Source organism: Geotrypetes seraphini, chromosome 13, assembly GCF_902459505.1.
Source record: "Geotrypetes seraphini chromosome 13, aGeoSer1.1, whole genome shotgun sequence".
Classification (NCBI taxonomy): Eukaryota; Metazoa; Chordata; class Amphibia; order Gymnophiona; family Dermophiidae; genus Geotrypetes; species Geotrypetes seraphini.
The window spans coordinates 78,989,034-79,011,073 of record NC_047096.1 but is presented as its reverse complement, the minus strand read 5'-3'; the positions used below and the strand labels follow the sequence as shown (position 1 = coordinate 79,011,073).

The 22,040-nt window shown below is 43.7% G+C and overlaps 1 protein-coding gene across 1 annotated transcript in view; it reads right to left on the bottom strand.

Moving 5' to 3' along the window:
- TBX21 (T-box transcription factor 21) overlaps positions 1–22,040 on the bottom strand; it is a 95,004-nt gene that overhangs the window by 16,080 nt on the left and 56,884 nt on the right. The window contains exon 2 of the mRNA XM_033917447.1: positions 17,068–17,222. Coding sequence (XP_033773338.1) covers positions 17,068–17,222 — 155 coding nt within the window. The remainder of the gene's footprint in view (positions 1–17,067; positions 17,223–22,040) is intronic.

Here is a 22,040-nt window from a genome sequence, read left to right as displayed (position 1 = left end):
TGGGGATAAGGAAATATCCCTGTACCTGAATGTAACTCGCTTTGAGCTACCCCTGGAAAAAGTGTGAACTAAGGGCTCCTTTTACGAAGGCGTGTTATGTTATGTTATGTTATTTATTTCTTATATACCGCTAAATCCGTTAAGTTCTAAGCGGTGTACAGAGAAATATACATTAAATATACAATAAAGGATACAATAAAATAAGATAAATAAATAAAGAATGGGTACTTTGAAATTCCCTTACTGTCTGGGCCTTAACGCGCAGAATAGCACGCGCTAAAATGCTGCGCACGTTGGCCGCTGCCGCCTCCTCTTGAGCAGGCGGTAGTTTTTTGGCTAGCGCACGCTAATCCGGTTGTGTGCGCTAAAAAAATGCTAGCGCACCTTCGTAAAAGAAGCCCTAAATCTAGATCCCTTTTTCCTCATTCAAAGTCATCATTTTATTGTGCTGGTTCCAATTCAGTTGGAAGCCCCAAAAGAAACAGGACATGACCTCATTTCAAATACCATTCACCTGTGGCCTACAGGTATTTTCTAGTCTAAGCAATGATACTGCCCAGTCCAGATCATAGGAAGCTTTTAGCAAAATTAACTAATGATTCCTGAAGATTTTCTCAAGAGGACTCGGCTCTTTAAAAGTATCCCATTTCCAACAGTGTCCATTTCAGGTCACAAATACCCAGTGGCGTAGTAAAGAGGGAGGGGACAGACTACCCCAGGTGCCGTCTTTGTGGGGGGGTGCCGGCACCATTCCTCCTCTCTGCCCCCGCATGCCTCTTTAAAATGTTTGCTCGTGCAAGCAGCATCTTTCATTTGCTGTTCACCCCAGCCTCAGCTCACCTCTGATGTCGCTTCCTGATTGTGGGGCCAGGACATCAGAAGGGAGCCAAAAGCCGGGTACTTGTGACCTGAAATGGACAATGTCGGAAATGGGATACCGGGCTTGATGGATCTTGATCTGACCCAATATGGCAACTGTCATGTTCTAAGCTCTTTTGATGTGCAGTAGACTTCACAGATTCATAGAAATCTGGTAGGAGCCATGATGTGAATGGAAATCTGCTTTCAAGTGCAGTTGTGAGATCTGAAGGCAGAGCCAGCCCAATGTGTCTGATGCCCTAAGTGAGCCTTCTGCAATGCACTGGTCCCCCTAGGGGTGGCACCAACCCTATCCCCACCTCGAACATCATCTCCCTTTCCTCGTGCTGCCACCCCTTCCATGTCCAGCATTAGAGAATGACACGGTGACAAAATTCATCACCGTTCCCGTCCCCGCGGATAACTGCGGGAAATAATCCCATGTCATTTTCTAGTGTCTATTTCAACCTCAGTCCTTCTACACCAGCATTCTTCAAAGCAAAGCTTGTGGGTCAGTGGTTGTGCCCAATTATACTCTGATTCTGCCCTCTCTCCTTAAAGAATTACATGAAGATGGTTTCCTGTGGTTATCCGCGGGAACGGGAACGGTAATGAATTTTGTCATCGTGTCTTTCTCTATCCAGCATCTTCCCTAGCCTCCCCCCCCCCCACTCCCCCAGGGTGTTCGGAATCTCATCTCTCCTTCCCTTCTTTACCCTCACTTTCCAAGTTTCCAAGTTTAATATGTATTTAATTAATCGCTTATATCGACTTCTAAGCGATGAACAAAACATAAAAATATTGGGTTACAATACTCAAAGGGAAATAAATTATATAAATGTGACTGACAAGACAAAATTAATTGATACAGAAGGAAGGGGTAGGTGCAGAAATACAATTTAAAAAATAGTAAAGAAGACATAAGGGAAAAAAACATTAGGGAAGGGAAGAGCAATAAGCATCAGAGAATTTAGAAACCAGGGCTCAATCATAGCACCTGATATTAACCTAATGTCTGGTTAGTGAACCAAATATAGTTTTATTAGTTGTCAAATGCATCTTTAAAAAGAAAGCATTTTAGATTGCTCTTAAATCTATCCAAATTCAGTTCTTCTCGCAAGTGAATTGGGAGTAGATTCCATATTTGGGGGGCAGTAACGGAAAAAATAGTTTGTCGCCGTGTATTAATGGTTTTTAGGAAGGGAACAGTCAGGAGATGCTGATCAGTGGATCTAAGAGATCTAAGGGAAGAATAGGGAATCAATAATAAGAACATAAGAAGTTGCCTCCGCTGAGGCAGACCAGAGGTCCATCTCGCCCAGCGGTCCGCTCGCGTGGCAGCCCATCAAGCCCATTGCCTGAGCAGTGGTCCCTGACTAGCTCTAACACCTATCTCTACTCCTATTCCTGTAACTTACCTCTACTCCTATCCCTACAACCCATATCTACACCTATCTATACCCCTCATACCCTTTGTCCTCTAGGAACCTATCCAAATCTTCTTTGAAGCCCTGTACAGTGCTCCTGTCTACCACGGCCTCTGGAAGCACATTCCATGCATCCACCACCCTCTGGGTGAAAAAGAACTTCCTAGCGTTTGTTCTAAACCTGTCCCCTTTCAATTTCTCTGAGTGCCCCCTTGTACTTGTGGTTCCCCTTAGTTTGAAAAATCTGTCCCTATCTACTTTCTCTATGCCTTTCAGGATCTTGAAGGTTTCTATCATGTCTCCCCTAAGTCTCCGCTTCTCCAGGGAGAACAGTCCTTCAATCTGTCAGTATATGAGAGATTTTCCATACCCTTTATCAGCTTTGTTGCTCTTCTCTGGACTCCTCAAGTACTGCCATGTCCTTCTTGAGATACGGCAGGTGCTTCTTGAGGTACGGCAGGTGCTTTATAAAGAAGGGATTTGAAAGTCAGTAGACATAGTTTGTAAGTTATATGGTGAGCAACCGGAAACCAATGCACTTCCTTAAGTAAAGGAGTCACATGATCAAATTTTTTAGCATTCCATATAAGTTTAATTGAGGCGTTTTGAACAATCTGCAGGCGGCGGATTTCTTTTAAGGTAATGCCTTTTAACAATGCATTGCAATAATCCAGTTTTGAGATCACCAGCGAATGAATTAGTATATTCAATGATTTGGGATATAAGAATTTAGCAATTGACCGAATTTGATATAATCTAAAGAAGGTAGATCTAACAATATTACTGATATGTTCATGGAAAAGTGAGTTTGCCGTCAAAAGTAACCCTGAGAATCTTGATGCTATTGGTTGATTGCAGGGTAGAACCTTTAATAGTAATGGGAAACGTGAGTTTGAGACCTTCTTTCCAAGGGAAGAGCATAACGTTTGATTTATTTACATTCAGGGCTAATCTATTTGCCTCAAGCCATTGGTAAATCAATTCAAGTTTTTTGTTAATAGCTGTTGTTTCGGAGGGACTATTAGAGTCTAACTGGTGTAGCAGCTGAATATCATCTGCGTACGCAAAAACGTTGGAGCCGATAGACTGGCAGAGGGTCATCAATGGTGCTAAGAAATGTTAAACAAAGGGGACAGGATGGACCCTTGGGGGATACCATATGTAGCTGAAAATCGCTCAGATGAGCTATTATTAAAGGCTACTGTCGAGGAACTTTTAGTAAAATATGATCTAAACCAAGAAAGAACCTGGTCGGTGATACCGATGGACTGTAGTCTTTCTAAAAGAAGGTTGTGGTCGATAGTATCGAAAGCTGATGAAAGATCTATGGAGATGAGAAGAACGGATTTATGATGGTCTAAGTAATAGAGGATAGAGGTGGACATGCCTATTCTGTAGAATGATACTGCCTAAAACCAGTTTGATTTGGGTGCAAAATGTTAATTTTTTTTTATGTACTCAGATATTTGATTGAAAACCACCTTCTCAGTCAACTTCGCTAGGAAGGGGATGTTTGCAATAGGTCTATAATTTGATTTGGCCTCGGGGCTGATGTTATGTTCTTTAATAATAGGATGAATAATGGATTCCTTCCAGGCTAAAGGCATATTACTTTAGCAAGTGGGAGATGCTGCTCCCGCCAGCAATCATTTTCCTGCTGCTTGAGCACCACTCACCCTATGCATACCTCTTGAAGAGTGTGTGTGTGTGGGGGGGAGGGGATGTCACACAGCACAGCGCTGCAGGGCACCACTGTCCTGGATGCCAACCTCCCTTGTTATGCCACTGCAAGTACCTTCAGGATCCCAGAAAAGACAGATCATGTGTTGTTTATCCCCAGTAGCAAGCAGTAGGATTTCTTCAAGTCTACCTTAATAATGGTTTATGGACTACTTTTTTTTTTTTTTTTCAGAAACTTGTTAATCATTCCCATAACAAATGAAACTCCCTAATTTGTCCTGTTTATCTGCTTGACTAGATTGTAAGCTCTGTTGAGCAAACACTCTCTCTTAGTGTTTAAGTCTACAGTGCTATGTGTATACCAGGGTGTCAGGTCAAAAGCGCGCCGGGACAAAGGCGCGCCCAGACAATTGAGCACAGCGCGCGCTGCCACGCCGCTCTAAATTACTGTTTTTAGTGCTCCGACGGGGGGGCTTGGGGGGGAACCCCCCCACTTTACTTAATAGACATCGCGCCGCGTTGTGGGGGCATTGTGGGGGGTTGTAACCCCCCACATTTTACTGAAAACTTCACTTTTTCCCTGTTTTTAGGGAAAAAGTTCAGTTTACAGTAAAATGTGGAGGGTTATAACCCCCCAAACCCCCCATAATGCCGGCGCGATGTCTATTAAGTAAACTGGGGGGGTTCCCCAACAAAAACCCCCGTCGGAGCCCCTAAATTTAGAGCGGTGTGGCGGCGCGCGCTGCGCTCAATTGTCGGCGTGTGCTTTTGTCTTTCGCGCCGTTGTCTATGAACCGTATACCAGTGGTCTCAAACTCACAGTCCCATAGGTACTATTTTGAGGTCCTCGGTATGTTTATCATAATCACAAAAGTAAAATAAAACAGTTTCTTGATCATATGTCTCTTTAGCTATAAATGACATTATTATTATTAAGACTTAGCCAAAAGGAAAGATCTATAAACTACAAAGAGTTTTACCTCATTTCTTTAAAAAGACATTGACTATTTTTTCTGAGGCCCTCCAAGTACCTACAAATCCAAAATGTGGCCCTGCAAAGGGTTTGAGTTGGAGACCACTGGTGTTATGTCTAATAGTACTAACGAAATGATTAGTTGTGGTGGTAATATTAGTTCAAACCTAGCTATACCAACTGCTTTTTTCACATTCTCCATCAATGAACTCCACAACATCACCGACTTGTGAGGCAAGACATAATGAGAGAAATAAACTTGCAGAACTACCAACCGTATGTAGTATCAGCACACTGGTGACTTACCAACCACAGTCAGTCACACTCACTAATCTGTATATACTTGCATATAAACCAAGGTAACCTTTTTTTTCTCCTAAAAAAGGGGAGGAAAAAGGTGAACTTGAATATAAACCAAGGGTTTATATTCAAGTGCCCTGCGCTTCCAGGTTTTGCACCCAGTCCCCCTCCCTCCCTCTCTGCCGGGCTCTACACCCAGCTCCCTCCCTACCCTCTCCCACCTCCCTCCCTCCCCTGCCAGGCTTTGCACCCTGTCCCCACTCCCTGGCTACCAGTAGCACACCGGATTACTTTTAAAATATTACTCCTTACTTTAAAGGTAGAATCCGATCATTCATCGACAGATTTTTGACATTTTTGACACTGTATACCACCCTGAGGTTGCTCCGATCCACCCAGCAATATCTTCTTACCATACCCTCCATGCGCCAAATAGTATACGATACCACTCGAAAAACTCTTTTCAGTTGTAGCACCTATACTGTGGAATTCCCTCCCCATCACCCTCAGACAAGAACATTTTGTCTCAAAGTTTAAATCAGGTCTTAAAACCTTCCTGTTCAAAGATGCTTTTGAAACTTAACATGACACCAACCCTAAAATTAATTTCCCCAGGTTTCCTTCTTTTTCTTCTTCTTCTCATTTTATCAAAACCCTCTTGGCTTGTTTTTTTCCCAATCCCTTTTATTTTAATATGATGTCGCAATCTAAGAAAAGGGGCCAAGTCTTAGTGCACAATGTCATCACAATCGGAGCTCTAGAATGTTGCTACTTAGGATTTTAAAGTGTTTAGGCTTGTGCAGATGAATACAGAGCTTAGGCATTGGAGGAATGAGGCATTATGACATCACAATCGGAGCTCTAGAATGTTGCCACTTAGGATTTTAAAGCGTTTGAGGCTTGTGCGGATGAGGGCGGAGCTTAGGCATTGGTGGAATGAGGCATTATGACATCACAATCAGAGCTCTAGAATGTTGCTACTTAGGATTTTAAAGTGTTTGAGGCTTGTGCAAATGAGGATGAAGCTTAGGCATTGGAGGAATGAGGCATTATGACATCACAATCGGAGCTCTAGAATGTTGCTACTTAGGATTTTAAAGTGTTTAGGCTTGTGGAGATGAATACAGAGCTTAGGCATTGGAGGAATGAGGCATTATGACATCACAATCGGAGCTCTAGAATGTTGCTACTTAGGATATTAAAGTGTTTAGGCTTGTGCAGATGAATACAGAGCTTAGGCATTGGAGGAATGAGGCATTATGACATCACAATCAGAGCTCTAGAATGTTGCTACTTAGGATTTTAAAGTGTTTGAGGCTTGTGCAGATGAGGATGGAGCTTAGGCATTGGTGGAATGAGGCATTATGACATCACAATTGGAGCTCTAGAATGTTGCTACTTAGAATTTTAAAGTGTTTGAGGCTTGTGCAGATGAGGATGGAGCTTGTAGGAATAGGGCAGGGACAGGAAAAGAACTCACGGGGACGGGATGGGAAAATGAGCTCCCGCATGGATGGGGAAAAATGTGTTCTCGAATCATTCTCTAATCGGCATCTTCTTGATTACTTATTTTATTTATTAAAAAATGTATATACTGCATACAACTATGTGGTTTCCATGTCACAAAAAAAAAAAAAAATCTTCCAAAGTGGAGGAACTGGGGTAAAAGAGAAACATAACAACTGGTGGTGTGTTAGAATTATATGTTTCCATATCACGTACATATATAAAATCTTGTTTCCCTACAATCATCACATATAAAACATAGGGCTCCTTTTACTAAGGTACGCTAGCATTTTAAGCGCACGCTAACCCTATGCTACGCGCCAAGAACTAATGCCAGCTCAATGCTGGCATTAGCATCTAGGACACATGGCAATGCAGCACAGCTTAGTAAAAGGAGCCCATAGACATGTCTAAACAACATCATTAATGGTCCCTGTTATAAACAGGGATAGAGCGCCAATTCAATCCATTCAAAATTACAAACAAGATTTAAATCATACATTGCTGTCAAAAAAAATCCTAAGACTTGGTCCCTTTTCTTGGATCATGGTACATATATTTTTTCCTTCTTGTTTTGCTTCCCTCTCACATAACACAGCATTAAATTTATGTTCATAAGGATAATTTGGAGTTTTCAAGGCTTTCATTCCATTCCAATTTCCTTATATACCGCCGGATTGTGAAGTTCTATGCGGTTTACAAAAGAAATTGAACAATGAGATGAATTAACTTTCTTACCTATGGTAAGTATTTGGTAAACAAATAAGTTTTCAGATGCCTCCTAAAATCCAAGTGGTTGAAGTCATAATTAAGATGTTTCAATTTTTGTCCCAGGACCCTTCCATCATCATCAACAACTAATATTGCCTTTCAAGCTTAACCAGTTAGTTTTATTGTTTCTTCTACTTATATTATATTTTATTCATTGTCAAATTTGTCATATTTCATCAGTTACATTTACAGTTACAATTTCTCCTTCTTTTAACTGTGAGCCTGCTGGGACAGATAGGGAAAATGCTTGACTACCTTATTTGTAACCCATTCTGAGCTTCTTTGGGAGAACGGGCTAAAAAAAATTGAATAAATAAATATTACAGTTACAATGATTTGTCATTTAAAAATTTATCTTTATCTTTTATTTATTTAGTTGGTTTTCTGTCCTGTCAGAATGGGTTACACAATTTTAGCACCATTGTCAGTATTTTAGCTCGTTTAGTTCTATTTTTTATAACACAATATAAAACTTTATTTATATACTGCTATACACCTGGTACTTTAATGCGATTAACATAATTATCTAGAGACTGAACATAACCAGCACATAGGACAGGGACGGTGCTCGAAAGGCTGAGCAGAGTCGGCGAGGTAGTTGGAAAAAAAAAACCCAAACAGATCAATGCTCCATCAAAAGCTTATTGAACAGATGGGTTTTCAAGTTACGTCTGAAGTGCAAGTATGATGAGGAGGACAATATAATGGGAAGCAGCTCCCAGCTTAAATGTATTTGGCTTAAGATTCATTAGCTGTTTTTTAATGTTCATTTATTTATCTATATTTATATATTTACATTTCTTATTAGACCAATATAAAACCACAAAGTGGATGATGAAATGAACTTTCCCTTTTTATTGACTCCCTCCCTCCAGCACACCTCTCAACTACTTAATTCAAGGGCAAGTTGAGCTAGACTGGATTTTTCAGTTCAAGCATTCTAGCAATTATATTTCTGAATTTACAGTAATTTTGATCATTCAGGATAAAAAAAAAAAATCTCTCAGAACATGAAAGGAATAGAAGTTTAGAACACAGGAATGAACTTCAATCATCTGGCTGACCTGAAGCTTGTTGGGAAGTCTGTTCTCCAGGGTGACAGTCAAATGTGCTCAAGACAACAGCGCGCGGACAAAAACGCGAAGACAAATCAGCGCAAAGATAATAGCGCACGAGACAATGGAGTGCAAGGATAACCCAGCGCAAGACAACTGAGCGTAAGGATAACTCAGCGCAACGACAATTCAGCGCGCCTCAAAAATGGTGCGTGGCGAACGAAGGGCACGCGCACGTTCAGCACGTTAACACGTGATCGAGTCACCATGTTATCAGTATGGTTACCTTGCCTCTTTGCGTTTTGAATATTAATCATGTGAATGCATTTTCGTTAATTATGGTTACGTTTCCTCTTTATATATGTGCTCTGAAATGTCTCTCGCTCAGATGTCTTGCGCTCACTTGCCGGTGCTCAGATGCCGGCACTCAGATGTCTTGCGCTCACTTGGCGGCGCTCAGATGTCTCTCGCTCAGATGTCTTGCGCTCACTTGGCGGCGCTCAGATGTCTCTCGCTCAGATGTCTTGCGCTCAGTTGTCCCGCTCGTGCTTGTTACTGAAAATTATTTGTGCGGAATTGTCTTGCACTCAAATGTCTTGGCGCTCAGTTGTCTTGGCGCTCAGTTGTCTTGGCGCTCAGTTGTCTTGGCGCTCAGTTGTCCGCGCGCTGTTGTCTTGCGCGCATTTGACTATGAACCGTTCTCCAGCATAGGTGGAAATGAGTGGTGGACCTGTGGCTACAGTTCTAGCCATACAAGAAGGCTAAAAAGATATTCTACTCCCAACAACTATTAAAGACCCCCCAATAGAACAAAAAACCTTTTTTAAACTAACAAAAATGATACATCACAAGGAGACAACCAATGCCTTAACAGTGAACTTGGACAGCGAAATGCTCTCAGACTACTTTGCTGATAAAGCAGGCAAAATATAGTCTCACCTCGACTCCGCCACGCTACAGACATCGTCCCTCCACAACTCGGACAAGATCATTAACACTACAACAGGGAGCCTAACTTACTTCAAAACTGTCTCCCAGAATGACACTGCCGAAATACTAGATGCTATTCGCCCTTCTGGCTCAAACCTAGACCCTGTCTGCCACACCTCCTGATGGCTGTGAAAGATGCCTTTGTAGACTCCATCCTTCTTCTCATCAACACCTCTCTATAAACAGGCTTAGTGCCTGCAAACTGGAAGTCAGCGGTCATCGGACCGATCTTGGAAAAACCCAAGCTTGAACCTAACATGCCCGGCAACTTTAGACCCATCTCCAACTTAACCCTTTGTCTCCAAGATCCTGGAAAAAACAGTGTTAAACCAATTACACTCTTTATCAACAAACAAGGAGCCCTATTCGCCTTCCAATCGGGATTCAGGGAATTCCACAGTACTGAAACTGTTCTTCTCGACATCATTGATGACTACTGGAAACTCATGGATAAGAGTAATGATGTCCTTCGCGTGCTGCTGGATTTCAGTGTGGCATTCAACACTATTGACCATTCTCTTCTCCTTACACAGCTCTCTGAAATTGGTATTCGAGACACTGCGTTACAATGGTTTGCCTCTTTCCTGAATAATAGATCCCAAAGTGTACTGCTCAATGGTGTGCTATCAAAACCGAAACCGATCAAATATGGTGTTCCACAGGGGGCTCTGCTATCTCCCCTATTATTCAATCTCTACATTAGACCTCTCCTAAACATAGCCCGTAAATACCAAATACAGATTCACTCCTTTGCTGATGACATCCAACTGTACCTACTGCTAGGAGAAACCCGCAACGCCCAGATCACAAAACTCCTGAACTGCCTCTAGGAAATCAAAAACTGGATGTCTATCAACAAATTACAACTAAAACGCCTCCAAGACAGAACTCCTTTGGATCCGTAAAGAACACTGCAACTAAATCCATCCCTCTCTACAGTGGGATTCGACTACCATAACTGCAAAGACTAAGCACGCAGCCTAGGAAATCCTTGCATGACATGTCTCCGGGCTATGTGACGGCCAAGCTTCCTCTGTAATGACGAACAGGTCCCTCTGCTCCCAGGATGAAACATACCTCAAAACACCCCCTGGTCATGCCCTTCAACTTCAAACTCCCACTTCATACCGACCCTCTGGAATCGACTGCCCCTGCCGATAAGATCCCTTGAAGGACTCCTCAACTTTAGGAAAGCAATAAAAATATACCACTTAACCCCCCCCCCCCCCAATAGATTACAAAGAAATGTATATTGATACAAGATCCTCAGTATGTGTTATATTAGGACAAAAACTTGTATTGCTAAATCTTGTACTGTAACTGTGACAATTTTAACCTGTAAGATAACAAACCCCAAAAAGCCTTGTTCTATAACTATGGCATATTGTATCCCTTAACCTGTCCTGAGCTTTTTGAGGACGGGATAGAAAACAAATTAAATAAAAAAGCTAGGAGATCTAGAAACATTGAAGCAGAACCACATAAAGAAACTCTGCTAACAAAGCAGTTAATGGCAAAAGAAGATCAAGCCACAGGAGTATGACCACCAGGACAATTTTTCTCAGCTCTCTCATTTACACTCTCATCTTGAGTATATTAGCATACAAATTTACCACATGGTTCACACCCACTTCCTCCCTATGTCTTAACCACAAAGCTTATTTTAATTGTATTTTAATCTAATCTAGAGCTGTACCGAACATTCAGTATTAATTCCACTCCGAAAAGTGCCCCAAATACATTATTCAAATTCAGCCAGTTACAAATAATCTGTGGCTCTACTGTGCTAAATCCTACCGAAATAAACACTTGGTTTTCTGATTGTTTCTTTTATTATTTGTTATGTTAAAGCTCAATGTCCATTATTCGTATTTGGTATTTCTATTTGGCTGAATCTTTATTAAAAGTCTCTACAAAATTGTAATCCATAAAAATGGAATATAAAATAATCAAAATTTGTTAATCGAAGACGAGAAGTTCCCCTTCCGGACTAACACACAGAGTTGATTATTTTATACAACCACGGTGTTCTCCGCATGACTATATGCGATACATCGGATATCCCAGACCCCTGAGGAAGGAGAGTTTCTCCGAAACACAGATCGTGTTGGGTCCATACTCCACGTATACGAGAGCCATTTTTATGGATTACAATTTTGTAGAGACTTTTAATAAAGATTCCTGCACCTTATACATTCCACTTGACTATATCATTTACCTTGACTTCCAAAAAGCCTTCGACAAGGTGCCACACAAAAGACTACTAAGGAAGCTATGGAACCATGGGGTGCAAGGGGAGGTCCACCGATGGATCAAAAACTGGCTGGCGGACAGGAAACAGAGGGTTGGAGTAAAGGGACATTACTCAGACTGGCAATGGGTCACGAGCGGAGTTCCACAGGGGTCGGTGCTGGGATCGCTCCTGTTCAATATATTTATAAATGACCTGGAGGCAGGAACAAAATGTGAGGTTATTAAATTAGCGGATGACACCAAACTATATCGCATGGTCAATAACATGGAGGACTGCGAAGATCTCCAAAAAGATCTGACAACACTGGAAAAATGGGCCAAAAAGTGGCAAATGAGTTTCAACATAGGGAAATGCAAGGTCATGCATATAGGGGAAAAAAACCGATGTTCACTTACAAAATGGGGGGGATCAGCGCTAGGGGTGAGCGACCTTGAAAGAGACCTGGGAGTGATGGCAGACACAACATTGATGGCGTCGGCGCAGTGTGTCACGGCCTCAAGGAAAGCAAACAGAATGTTGGGTATCATTAAGAAGGGTATCACGACCAGGACAAAGGAAGTCATCCTGCCACTGTATCGTGCTATGGTGCGCCCGCACCTGGAGCACTGTGTTCAGTTCTGGTTGCCGTACCTCAAGAAGGACATGGAGGTACTTGAGAGGGTCCAGAGAAGAGCAACTAAGCTAATAAAGGGCATGGAGGACCTCTCATATACTGACAGACTGAAAAAGCTAGGGCTTTTCTCCCTAGAAAAGCGGAGACTTAGAGGAGACATGATAGAAACCTTCAAGATCATGAAGGGCATAGAAAAAATAGACAGGGACAGATTTTTCAAATTAAGGGGATCAATAAGTACAAGGGGGCACTCAGAGAAATTGAAAGGGGAGAGGTTTAGAACAAACGCCAGGAAGTTCTTTTTCACACAGAGGGTGGTGGATACATGGAACGTGCTACCAAAGGATGTGATAAACAAGAGCACGCTACAGGGGTTCAAAGAAGCTTTGGATAGGTACTTGGAAGACAAAGGGATTGAGGGGAACAGATAAGAGTAGAGGTAGATTATAGGGATGGGATTAGAGGTAAGTTACAAAATTAATCAGGGACCACTGTTCAGGCACTAGGCCTGATGGGCCGCCGCGAGAGCGGACCGCTGAGCAAGATGGACCTCTGGTCTGACTCAGCGGGGGCAACTTCTTATGTTCACTTTGCAGTCTTTTCTTTATTTTTGGTGTTCGCGTTTTACTGCAGACCCGTTGGATTTTTCTTTGTTTTGCCTTGTGGTCAGGGGTTAAAAATCTGGTCTCAACCTGGTTGTAGGACATAGCAAATAACATTACTCAAAAAGCTGCTTGCCCCCGAGGTATGCCATCTCAGTTTTCATTGTTTGAATAAACTTTTGGGCTCCTTTTACTAAGGTGCGCTAGTGTTTTTAGCGCATGCTGCATTGCCGTGTGCGCTAACCCCGCGCCAAGAACTAACGCCAGCTCAATGCCGGCGTTAGCATCTAGTGCACGCGGCAACGCAGCGCGCGCTAAAACCGCTAGCACAGCTTAGTAATAGGAGCCCTTTGTCTCTTACATCACTTGTGGTCTACAGCGCTGTTTCTTGTGATATCTCTGTGCTGGTATCTCCCTCTATCCTGTCATCAATTGTATTTTAATGTAATTTTTTTTAAAATTTAATAATGTTTTTATTGATGACTAAACTGCTTTGGCTACCTTAATGGGAAAACAATATAAAAATATTTAAAATAAATAGATCTTTTATGTTCTCTTAGGCTTCTGCGGCTGGCGTCATGATTGCTGCAGTTGTCCAGGTCTCGCCGTGTCTGGGTAGGTAGAACCAACATTTCAGTCATCATGCCATGGTTTCCTTCAGGGTGTGAAGAAAGACAGACGTGGCGAGACCCAGAGAACTGCAACAAATCGGATGCTTTGTTTATTTTATTTCATTTTTAGCTCTATTATCCATATTTTATCATTCTTGTACTGGTATTATAGCATAGGGTGATTTTTAACTCCACAGGAAATTGGGGCAGTTCTCTACAAAGACCTTTGATAGAGTTGCCCTCAACCTATCCACAAGCGTGAAGCCATGTATCGAACCAACTGGAGATGATGTATCTTTTTGGAAGCCATGCGAGTGTGGTGAAGCCTATGCAAGCCTATTTGAAATGGAGTTCTTTTCTAAATAGTAACATAGTAAATGACGGCAGGTAAAGACAGGAATGGTCCATCCAGTCTACCCAAACATACACTCTCTACAATGTAATAATTTAATTTAAATTGCTCTTTTTCTTAGATATTTCTAGGCCAGAAACCTAGGGCTCTGCCCAGTATTGTGCATCTACTGGAGTCTCCATTGAAGCTCACTCCAGCTCATGTAAACCATCCCAGCCCATCCTCAACTGAATGGCTATATAATTTGTATTGTACACCATTTTTTCAGGTTTTAAAGAAGGTGGTATAGTAAATCTGAATAAACCATAAATTGGAGTAGCTACCAACACAGGAACTTGATGGTCGGTTCAAACAGCTTCTGCCTTATTCACCCAAAGTTTGCTTCCTAAACCAATTCATAATCTCATGCAAGCATTTGACTGCCATTCCGCCTTTATTTCCTGCACCACAAGAGGGGGGATGGGGATGGGACTTGATTTACCATCTCTCTATGGTTACAATCAAAGCGATTTACATATTATATACAGGGACTTATTTTGTACCTTGGGCAATGCAGGGTTAAGTGACTTGCCCAGAGTCACAAAGAGCTATAGTGGGAATCAAAACCCATTTCCCCAGGTTCTCAGGCCACTGCACTAAACATTTACGCTACTCTTTCACATCATCTGCATACAGGTGTTATTTTTCTCTTCCTTTCATGTCAACAAACAACCAAATGGGGTCATAAATACATTGAACAGGAAACTCCACAAAAATGACCACTAGTTTCAAGGGCAGGGTGACCTATCCTCCACACAAGATCCAGACATGCCTTCTTTTTAGAGGACTGTCCCGGTTACTGGCAGGATTTTCAAAACTCATCCATTTGTCCAGGTTTTGGAAGGCCCTGAGCTCGAAGCCGTGTCTGGAGGGCCTCTGAGCATGCACAGATGTGACACGATGACTCCAGATGCATGCGCACAAGCTCAGAGGCCCTCCAGACGCGGGCCAGACTTGGGGAAGAAGAGATGAGGTTTGTGTGGAGGTGGAATGAGGCATGGCTGAGGTGGGGGGGGGGGGAGTAGAATGTCAGGAGCATGTGTCCTCTTTTTTCATGAAGAAATTTGGTAACTCTAATCTGAGAGTAAAGAAGAAATCCATTGAAGCACCAATCCACTTATCCCAACCACCTTTAGGCCAACCTAAGAGTAAGGTAACAGAGAACAAGATACGGGAGCAACATCCCCAATATCCTCTTTCCCTTCTCTATCTCTTCATTAAATCATCTGGAAAAACACTAATAAGATCACTGGATTATGAAATTCTCATTATCCCAACTGAAGTGTGACTAAACAGGAACTGTTCATAAACAGCCAATTTCTAGGCCACCACTTTATCTAAATATTTCCCCCTGAAACAGCAAAGGCGCAACTGACCAATATTTATCAGCTCCTCAACCACCAATTGAGATTTCTTAAGAAATGGATAATCATTGGTTTTCAAGACTACTGGAAAACTCCCCAACTCCACTGTTCCAGGATCAGCTCTTGAAGGAGACGGTGATGCCAGCCCAAATTGAGGTATGGCAGCGTTGGCAGTGCTCCGTGCCTATCAGAAGTCGACACCAGATAGCTGCCTCTGTCTCCATCCAAGCTCCAAGCCTAGACAAAAGAACTTATAGGGAATAGGGATCAATATGGGACAAAATGCATTTTCCAAACTATGCATGCTGGGGGGGAGAGGAGATGTTTGTTTTTTGTTTTTATTTTTTTCAGTATTTACAATCAAACAAAAAAACTTTGATCGTGAATGCATGCCATTTTCAGAGTAAAAGAAACTAAAGGAAAAAAAAAACCCAGGTACTGATCTTTGTGGGTTACATTTCTCTAGAAAGCCTTCAAAGCCACATGCTTTCCCCTATAGACGTGGAGGAGCATAATCAAAATATACATTTAAGTCCGTTTTGGCCCTAAGTTGCTAGTCGCCCAAAATCGGATATGGGAAAAAGTCCATTTTTGAAAAATACGTCCAACATATTTTTTTTTTAATTGTCTAACTGTACGTCCAACCGTCTGATCGTCCAGACCGCTAAGCCATCCATTTTTATACACCATTTTCATCCAAAAATTCATCCAAGTCACAAACGCCTAGAAAAAGACCATTTGGATGTGGGCAGGATCAGCAAAGTGATGGACGGACACCCAAACATTGCACCAGCGTAGTGGGGTACCTGCTGTGGGGCACTGTAGTGGGGCACTGCTGTGAACTTCACAAAAAGGGTGCCACATACACATTTCACAACAACAACCTTATAGGTCATGGTGAGCCCCCCAAAACACCGACTAGACCAACCTGTCTACCACCCCAATAGCCCTTATGGCTGCAGGTGCCACTTATATGGCAGTTACATAAGGGTTTGGGGTTTTTTTTTGGGGGGTGCACATGTTTCACCATGCATGCAATGGTTAGAGTGGCTTATGGACCTGGGTCCTCCTCTCCATGGTTCACTAGCCCACCCCCCAGACCACTTAAGCCACCTCTGAGCAGCTCTACTAGGCTTTCCTATGCCAGGCGCTGATGTTCTGGAGGCAGATATGTAAAGCTATTATTATGATTTTTATGGCAGGGGGGGTCAGTGATTACTGGGGGAGTGTGTAGGGGTCTGTACTTTGTCCCTGCAGTAGTTATCTGGTCACTTTGGATACCTTCTTGTGACTTAGACCTGGTTTTAGATGGCCTAAGTCACACGTCCAAGTTCCGTCTAGGACAGCCCACGCCCTGCCCAAATCCTGCCCTCGCCACACAGCACTGTGAAGACCTGAATCATTTTTAGCTACGTCTAAAACCTGGTTCAATTATCGGCACTTGGACAACTTGTCTCACTGATCGTCTAAGTGCCGATTTAGGCCGGGTTTTTTAGACATATTTCTGTTTCGATTATGAGCCTCCTTGCACTTAGCTGCGTTGATTTGAAATTTGCATAATTAACACACACTGTGGAGATCATGCCAGCCACTAAGGCAGGGCAGAAATCTGAGACACAGGAACATAGTTGGGGATATGGTATGGATGTAGGACAGCTGATGTCTACCATACCTGGCATGTTTCCTTCAGCCTTCCCACACTGGACCCATTTCCCACCTTGGTACCGCCAATGGTGCTGGTCTGCGAGTACAATGTCCACATAGATGTTATAATGAGTGGCTGGGTCCAGCCCTGAAATATTAAAGCTCAGAAATGGAAACATCCTCCTAGACGGAGAGAAGGAACATAAGAAGTCTGTTAATATTATCGAACTGAAAGCAGAAAGATGCAGCAACAGCACAAATCACCTGGCATTCAAATTGCTACTCTGACATCACAGCCTGAATGAAGGGGGTGTGTTCAGGGCTCCTCTTGGGTCAAAATGGAAACGAGCTGGACCTTCCTCTCATGCACAGCCTACTGTGCGTGAACACTTTAGGAATGGAGGAAGCAGGAGGTACTCGTATGCCAGAGTGCCTAGGAGGAGCTGCGGAGTTCTTCTGATTAGGGCTGGCATGACCTTTAGGCACGCTATGAGGTTGCCTAGGGCAGCAGCTTCTGGGAGGCCAGCAAAAAGAAGCTATGTGTAGAGCAAAACAATAGGTTTTGACAGCCACACCAGCTCAAAGAATTATTGCTTTCAATGGGGGCAATTCTATAAGTTTTCAAGTTTATTAGGTTTTTATATACCGCCTATCAAAGTTATCTAAGCGTTTTGGTTTTTTTACACTCAGGTACTCAAGCATTTTCCCTATCTGTCCCGGCATTCTTTATAGAATATTAGCATAGCAATCAATATACTCATATGTGCCTATAAATTAGGCATGCGCCTGTGCTTCCAGTTATCTCAGCTAGAAAGCACTGCTACGTAGTAGTGCTGCCCGATTCGCAATTGGAATCGATTCTCCGTTTGTTATTGAAGAAAATCGGACTTACCGATTTGTTGGCCCCCTTGCTACCGCCGCTTTTGCCTGGCCAGGGAGGAGAGGAGAGATTTCTCTCTGCCACCGGAGTCCTTGCTTCTGATGTAACTTTCTGTTTTGCAAAACCGGAAGTTACATTGAAGCAAGGACTCCGGTGGCAGAGGGAAATCTTGAACAGATCTCTGGTGCAGATCGATGGCAGCAAGGCTCTCTCCTCTCCTCCCTGGCCCGGCAAAAGCGGCGGTAGCGAATGCAATTCACTATTCTGCCGCTACTCTGGGCGTCTTCTCTCCATTCGACTGCCCAAGCGGAAACAGGAAATTTTCACTGAGGGTGGCCGCAGTGGAGAAAAGACGCAAGGAGTAGTGGCAGGAGTGGATTGCTACTGCCTTCGGCAGACCTCTTCCGGACTCTTTGGGAAAGGTGCGGGGGTGTGGTGGTAGTGGGGGCTTAGGAGTGCAATAAAAAAGGTAGATGGAGGGAAAGGGGAGATGGGGAGTTGATGGACTGGAGGAGAGATGGGAAGAAGATAGATGGGAGAAATGAACTTGGTGGAGGAGAGAGATAGACTTGGGGGAGATCATGGAGAAGGGAGATGGGGAAGGATAGAAGAAATAAGGATCTAAAAACAGGAGAGGGAGAGAGATGGTGGACAATGAAATTTAGGGAGGGAAGGAACAGAAAGGGAGAGAAATTGGACACAAGGAATGGTGTGGAGGGGGGATAGAGATATTGGATAGGAGGGTAGTTGGGAAGAGAAAGGGAAACATGGTGGACCCTGGGGTGGTGGGGAAGAAGGGAGAGATGCTGGATGAAAGGGTAGTTGAGAAAAGGTGGATCTGTGGATGGAGACGAAAACAAGGAAAGATACCAGACCTCCAGGGGAGGGAAGGAAAATGGAAGGGGAGGACAGAGATAGAAGATGGATGATTAGCATGAGAAAGAAGAAAGAAGGAGACCCTCACAAGCAAGTTATCAGAAGACAACCGGAGTCGGGGACCGATAAGATCTGAATAATAATCAGACAACAAAAGGTAGAAAAAAAAATCATTTTAGACCATGAACGTGAGCTAAGATTTAAGAGAGAGAGGAAAAGTCTTTTTTGTTTGTTTATTTTGTTTACACCAGTGTTCTTCAACTGCCGGTCTACGGACTGGTGCCGGTCCACATCATTTTCCTGCCAGTCCACAGCGCCGGCACATGCATAGTTCCCAAGACAGTGTTCTTCAACTGCCGGTCTGTGGTGCAATCGATGCAGTGTTATCTTTGGGCTGGCTCCCTCTTCTTCACTGCCGCAGTGCAGAAAACCACAGGCAGCGGCTTCTATGCACATCCTGCCCCTGAACCAGAAGCCTTCTTTCTAATGTTGCAACGTCAGAGGGAAGGCTTCCGAATGAGGCGCGGGAGGCGGGAGGAGCCGCTGCCCGTGATTTTGTGCACTGCGTCAGTGAGGAAGAGGGAGCCGGCCCGAAAATAACACTGGGGGCAGCATAAAACAGCCAGGCGGGAGCAGGCCCCAAGTTAAGGCACAGCATGGAGGGCGGGAGACAACCAAGGTACGGGGAATGATTTTAGTTTTGAATTTAGTGATTGAATTCCGTCAATTTTGAGAATTTACATCTGTCTGTATTTTGAACTGTTCAGGAAGAAATACATTTGTTCCTATTTCTCTGGGGGTTGTACTGCATGCAGAGTCTTGCATCTTAGGGTTGTTTGTAAATATTAGTACTTTTAGCTTTTGGTCCTGTATTTGCATAGGGCTTATCTGTGTTCTGGTAGGAATGAATGTTGAGAAGCATACAGTGTGCTTTGCGTAGTTTAATTTTGTGGTTAACCATTATGTGTTGTTAATAAGATTATATTGTGTGTATATATGAAAAATGAATGGAAAAAATAGTGTTACAATTAATACTATTATGGGGACGGGGTCTGGTGCGGAGATGGGCGGGGTCTGGCCCACAACCTAGCCCAGTGTTCTTCAACCATCAGTCTGTGGACCGGTGCCGGTCCACAAAATAATTCTTTTATTTCCGCTGGTCCATAGGTGTAAAAAAGGTTGAAGAACACTGGTTTACACCACAGCGCCAGTGTGGGTAGGAGAGGGCAAAGTGGGTGAAGAGGCTATAAAATAAACCCACCAGGATATTTTGAAAAAAAACCCCAAAACAAAAACATCCACTTGGGCAGGAAAATCGCATCGAAAAATCGATTCAATAGGCTGAATCGAATCAAATTTTTTTTCCTGACTCAGGCAGCACTACTCCGTAGGTCTGAACCGTTAGAATCAGATCCTGAGAACCACCACCAGAGGCTCAAAACTTCATTGCCTCGGGCTTTATGTGCTGCCTCGTCACTGGATCAGTCTTGAATGAAAAGTGGTCAGGAGAGTGGCGAGTAAAAATGGACTAGGGCTACACCTTGATAAAACCATTTAGCGAAACATGTCGGTGAGACACCCTAGTGGCAGGACCACATTGATATAAAAGCTAAGTAATAGTCTTTATTTCACTTTATAGTGTGACAAAAGCACTCATTTAAAATACTATATATAAATATTTGGAAGAAAACTGATCCAGTGACAAGGCAGCACGTAAAGCCCGAGGCAATGAAATTTTGAGCCTCTGGTAGTGTTTGAGGATCTGGTTCTAATGGTTCAGACCTACGGAGCAGTGCTTTCTAGCTGAGATAACTGGAAGCACGGAGGCATATGTTATCTGATTGACCGTACAGTTATAATATACTTTTGCCAGTATTGAGTTTGATATAAATTAGGCATGAACACTTATATCAGCCCTAAAACTGGCATAAATATATGCACCTAAGTTTCTTTGGTGCACACAAAAAATAATTGGTGTTTTTGTAATATTTAGAGAAATGAGATGTCAGTTTTGAAAATGTGGATATGTTGCATTTTATTTTTACAGAAAGTAACATCTTCCTTTTCACTCAGCATTCTGCTGCTCACAGGTTAGTTTCTTTAAATTTGGTTTTAATCTGTAATCTCTTATTTACTTACTAGGTGACTGTCTGTGTTTTCTTTTTGTAACCACAGAGAAGGTTTCTTTTAATATGTCGATTCTGTGTACAGCAGTTCTCTTTTGCCAACTATGCTATAAATCCTTGCGCCTAAATTAATAATCTTAAATAATAAAATGCTAGCCGCGCACTCGCGCCGCGTGTTCCCTGATCCCTTTTCTGTCGCTATGTGGCGGCACGAGTGCACATGCGCGCTTAGTACGACACTGGCGGGGATGGAGAGAAGCAGCGTTGCTGGGCAAGGGGCCGTCCTCGCCTGCCCCGAGACCAGGGCAATCTCAAGGTGCAGTGGCCATGCTAGGGGTAGGGTAGGGAGGAGGGCTTTGAGGCAGGCGGCTGCCGGCAGAGAGCAGCCGAATGCAGGAAGTGGAGCGGCCAGGTAAACAAAAAAAACAACCAACCGAGCGAGCCGGGCCGCTGAGAAAGCGCGGGAGGCCTGGCCCGGGCTGCGGATGGGGACGGAGCTGGGGTGGTGAGCCTTCCCTGCGGATGTCCGCTGAGACGAATAGCTTTCCAGGGGCTACGTTTCGCTCCCTCTGCCACAACTTCCTGTTTCCGGCAGGGCGGGACGCGACACATGGAAAGAAGTTGCAGCGGAGGGAGCAGGACGTCAAGTGCTGTTTCCACAAAGAGCGCCTCCTACCTTTCCCTCCCCCCCTCTCCGGAACGAATCACGAAATGGAGCCGGCCCACCCTCCGTGACAGACCAGAGGAGTCCGAGTCCTTTGCCGCTCACCCCCCTTCCCTTCCCACGGATCCGACTACCTTGGCAATTCAAGCAGCGTGTGCAGCAGTCTTCACACGCTGCTTCGGGCCCTTCTACTGCCCTGATTTGCTCTGCTGCATCTCTGATGATATCATCAGGGACGTGCCAGAGTAAATCAGGGCAATAGGTAGTCGGCTCCATGGGAATGGAAGGGAAGGGGGGGGCAGCAAGGACTCTGAGGAGAACGGCAGACACCGGCCCTGTACTAACTCCCGTGGACAGGGGGAGCAGGAACAGGTGCTGATGGACAGGGGGGGGGGAAATGAAGGGAGGCCTGTTGCTGGACAGAGGGAGCAGGAAGAAGTGATGATGGACAGGGG